Source organism: Sceloporus undulatus, chromosome 9 (assembly GCF_019175285.1).
Source record: "Sceloporus undulatus isolate JIND9_A2432 ecotype Alabama chromosome 9, SceUnd_v1.1, whole genome shotgun sequence".
Classification (NCBI taxonomy): Eukaryota; Metazoa; Chordata; class Lepidosauria; order Squamata; family Phrynosomatidae; genus Sceloporus; species Sceloporus undulatus.
Window position 1 is genome coordinate 27,568,903 of NC_056530.1, and position 3,795 is coordinate 27,572,697.

General features: G+C 52.5%; 1 protein-coding gene across 2 annotated transcripts in view; it reads right to left on the reverse strand.

Moving 5' to 3' along the window:
• RCE1 (Ras converting CAAX endopeptidase 1) overlaps nt 1-3,034 on the reverse strand; it is a 5,883-nt gene extending 2,849 nt beyond the window's left edge. Inside the window, exons 1-5 of one of the 2 annotated variants that reach the window (XM_042439580.1) lie at nt 2,811-3,034; nt 2,108-2,210; nt 1,594-1,677; nt 1,346-1,424; nt 567-734 (exon numbers count right to left, since the gene is read on the reverse strand). In XM_042439580.1, coding sequence (XP_042295514.1) covers nt 567-734; nt 1,346-1,424; nt 1,594-1,653 — 307 coding nt within the window. In that variant the 5' untranslated portion in view covers nt 1,654-1,677; nt 2,108-2,210; nt 2,811-3,034. Of the gene's footprint in view, nt 1-566; nt 735-1,345; nt 1,425-1,593; nt 1,678-2,107; nt 2,211-2,810 lie in introns of those variants that run through there. The other variant, XM_042439579.1, reaches the window with a different exon arrangement.
• Between the last annotated feature and the right edge of the window lie 761 nt (nt 3,035-3,795).

Here is a 3,795-nt window from a genome sequence, read left to right on the forward strand (position 1 = left end):
GCATCCATTGCTCCGGGTCCTAGTCTCTGGAGCAGTGGATGCAAGCTCCAGGAAAAGAGATTCCAGCTCAACATTAGGAGGAACTTCCTGACAGTAAGGGCTGTTCGATAGTGGAACACACTCCTTCCTCGGAGTGTAGTGGAGTCTCCTTCCTTGGAGGTCTTTAAGCAGAGGCTGAATGGCCATCTGTCAATGGGATGCTTTGATTGAGAGTTCCTGCATGGCAGAATGGGGTTGGACTGGATGACCCTTGCGGTCTCTTCCAACTCTGATTCTAGAATGTGTCCTGTATCATTTATCTCCCATCCAAAGATTTGGCTAAAATCTGAAGGCCCAGTGAGGCAGTAAACTTACTAGCGTCCATCTTAAAAACCAAGAGGGATGGAGCCAACTTTTGGCCTCCATTGGAATGAAGTTCAATAAATGGGGCTGCTACAAAAAAGACCCTCACCTCTGATAAAGATTGCAAATTATTGTTAGGGCCTGGGTTGGCATTGCCCATGGAAGAACCAGGAAAAAGCAAGGGGAGAAACTTTCACTATATCTACAGGGAACATGGTACTCACCGACTCCGAAGAACAGCGGGCAGGTGAAGATGGCAGTACCCAGTCCTGTGCATGGGACAAGCATGGGCAACATGCAGGCACGGAATACCAGCTCCTCGGTAAATGGCGCAATGACCTGGTTGCGGAGCCAGCGCATGTCGGTCAGGCAGAGGACCCAGAAGCTGGGGTCTGGAAGGAGCAGGAGCAGCGTTACTGACACCGATCCATCTCTTTTGAACATGTTCTTGTCAATTCCATGGGTTTATACTACTATGGGCAAAGCTGGTATTTAATCCGAGTTGCGTGCAAAGTCCTGCCTCCTCCCAAAAATATGGCTAGGATTCAGATGTGCATGAAATCTGTACATGCTTTTCTGTGGGTTTTCTGGGTATGTGGCCGCATTCTGGAAGAGCTTATTCCTGACGTTTCGCCCGCATCTCTGGCTGGCATTTTTGCCTCTGAAGATGCCAGCCAAAGATGCAGGCGAAACGTCAGGAATATATTCTTCCAGTACTTGGCCACATAGCCCAGAAAACTATGAATGGCATCTGTGAAAGCCTTCAACTTCACTACATCCTGATTTAAGATGCATGGATTCAAAGTGAGAAAACAAAAGAACGGGAGTATAACGTATCTCACGGAGTGTGTGGCGCAGTGCTTTGAGTGTGAGGCCAAGGTTCGAATCCCCATGTACTCTGGCATGGAAACCCTTGGGTAAGTCACACAATCTCAACCCATGGGAAGGCAATGGCAAAACCCCTCTGAGAAAATCTTGCCAAACATAATGGGACCAGGCTTACCGAAGGCAACTTTGACACCGTCCACCAAATCCCAGGGACAGTCCATTGAGAGCTGAATAAGGGGACCAAGGAATAACACCTGGAGGAACGGACAAGAACATTTCAGTCATCGCATCGGATGCCATTTTCATTTGTTGGATTATTGCTTTGTATGATCGGCAACCAAACTTTGGTATTGGCTGTCCATTTCTTCCACCATCGAGAAGACCTTCCCAAAGCTTTATCACACAGACGTACGTTTCGCTCACCATGGTTAGCAGCAGAGGTAGCAGAGTCGCCGGCACGATTCCTTCCAACCGGAAGCCCATGAGGGCAAGAAGGGATGTACCTGGCTGAGCAGAAGAGGAGAGGGCTCCATCAGCAGCAGGCAAGGAATAAAGCAAACACACAAACACACCTTTACCTGGATCACCTGTGTGCTTGCAACCTCAGTCGGCCTCAGGTGGAGAAGAGACTTGCCACTGAGCAACAACACATAACAAGAGTCTATGAACCTACAATAGGTATAGGATGTGGCCTTCCAGGTGTTGTTGTGACTTTGGCTCCCATCAGTCCTTGCCAAGGCAGGCACTGGCCAGGCACGATGGGAGCTGTAGTTCATCCCGATTTCAAAGGCCACCCTCTTCCCCCAGCCCTGTCAAACCAGGCGGAAGAAGTATTTTGGATGTGGCACACACATACAAAAGGGAGAGCAGGTATCTGGACAGGTGTCTCCAGGTCACTGGCCAGGTGTTGGCAGAGCTAGCCGGGCCTCGGTCTCACCTTAACGCCAGTCACCTCCTTCCAGGCCCAGATGAAGAAGGGAGAGAGGATGGAGACGATGAGGACGCTGGTGAAGCGGCGCTTGATGACGGCCGGGTGGTCCCTGGAAAGAGAAAGGCCCCTAAGAGATGCAGGAAGGTCTCAGGGATGGGGTTCTCTCCTTCCCTCCCTCCCACTCTCCCTTCCTTCCTTCCTTCCTTCTCTCCCTCCTCCAAGGGACCCCCCTCCACTTCCCAGGATCCTTTCCCTCTCTTCCTCCCTCTCTCTCTTCCTTCCTTCTTTCTCCTTCTCTGAGAGACCCTCCACTTCCCAAGGAAAAGGAAAACTGGGATTCCCTCCCTTCCTCCCCCCCCCCTTTCTCTCTCTTCCTTCCTTCCTTCTCTGGGGGACCCTCCACTTCCCAAGGGAAAGGAAAGGCAGGATTCCCTTCCCTTTCCCCACTTCCCAAAAAAGAGGAAAGGCTGGATTCCCTCCCTTCCTCTCTCTCTCTTTCTCTCCCTTCCTTCCTTCCTTCCTCTCTCTCTCTCTTTCTCTCCCTCCCTCCCTTCCTCTGGGGGACCCCCCACTTCTAAAAGGAAAGGAAAGGCTGGATTCCCTTCCTTCCTTCCTTCCTTCTCTCTCTCACCGCTGCCGTCCTTCCCTATCTCCTCTGGGGGGATCCTTCACTTCCCTCTCCTTCCTTCCTTCCCACTTCCTTGCTGACCGGGGCAGGTGGCTCTCCAGACGTAGAGGCTGCCGACGTAGGAGCAAGCCAGGCCCAGGCAGGAGAAGAGGGAGGCCCAGCACAGGAGCCCATCCTCGCCTCCTCCTCCAGGGCCAGGGGCTGCTGCCTCCGACATTTGCTGCCTGCTGCAGAGCAGGAGGAGGAGAGCCCTGCTGCTGCTGCTGCTGCCGCCGGGGGAAGGCAGGCGGAGGCGGAGGCAAGAGAAGGGCCGGTGCAGCAAGGGAGACGGAAGAGGAAGGCAGGCAGCAGGCAGGAGGGCGGCTGCGGCTGCGTGCTGCTGCAAAGCGAGGCAAGCGAGGCAGGAAGGCAGACCCCCAGCTCCACCCACTAGGCCTGCCAGCATTGCCTCCTGCCCCCCAAGTCCCAGCAGGAAGCCTTCTCCTCTTGCAAAGCGAGCCTTGCTTAGTTGCAAAGCACTTGTCACTGCTTTGTTCTGGGAGTTGGAGATTGTTGAGAAGCTTCCATATGCCTCTCACAAAACTACAACTCCCAGAGTCCCTAGCACTGAGCCAAGGCAGTTAAAGCAGTCCCAAACTGGGTTATTTCTGCAATGTGTTATGGACCAAGGAGAAAGATGGCCACTTCTGTAAAGGTTTCCCTACTACTGGGTATCCCCTTTTCCCTCCCAGGACGCGTCCTACAATTGGCCTCCTGTCCAGAAATCCAAAACGTCCTCCACCAGGGCGGCCACATGTCCTCCTTGTCCAGGACACGTCCTCCATCTTCCAAAGCAGCCTTATCTCTCTCTTTAAACAGCTCTTACGGTCAAGAGGGTTCTTCCCAACGTTTAGGGAACCTCATTCCTTGGTCCTTTGGGTCATTGGTTTGTGTTGGTCATCTCTGGAGCATCAGAAAAGAAGCCTCCACCTTCCGGATACTTAAAGATAGATGTCTTATGCTTTAAATACCCCTGAATTCCTTACCACTTCTCCCGTTTTTTCCTTACAGGTGAAGAAATTAAAGC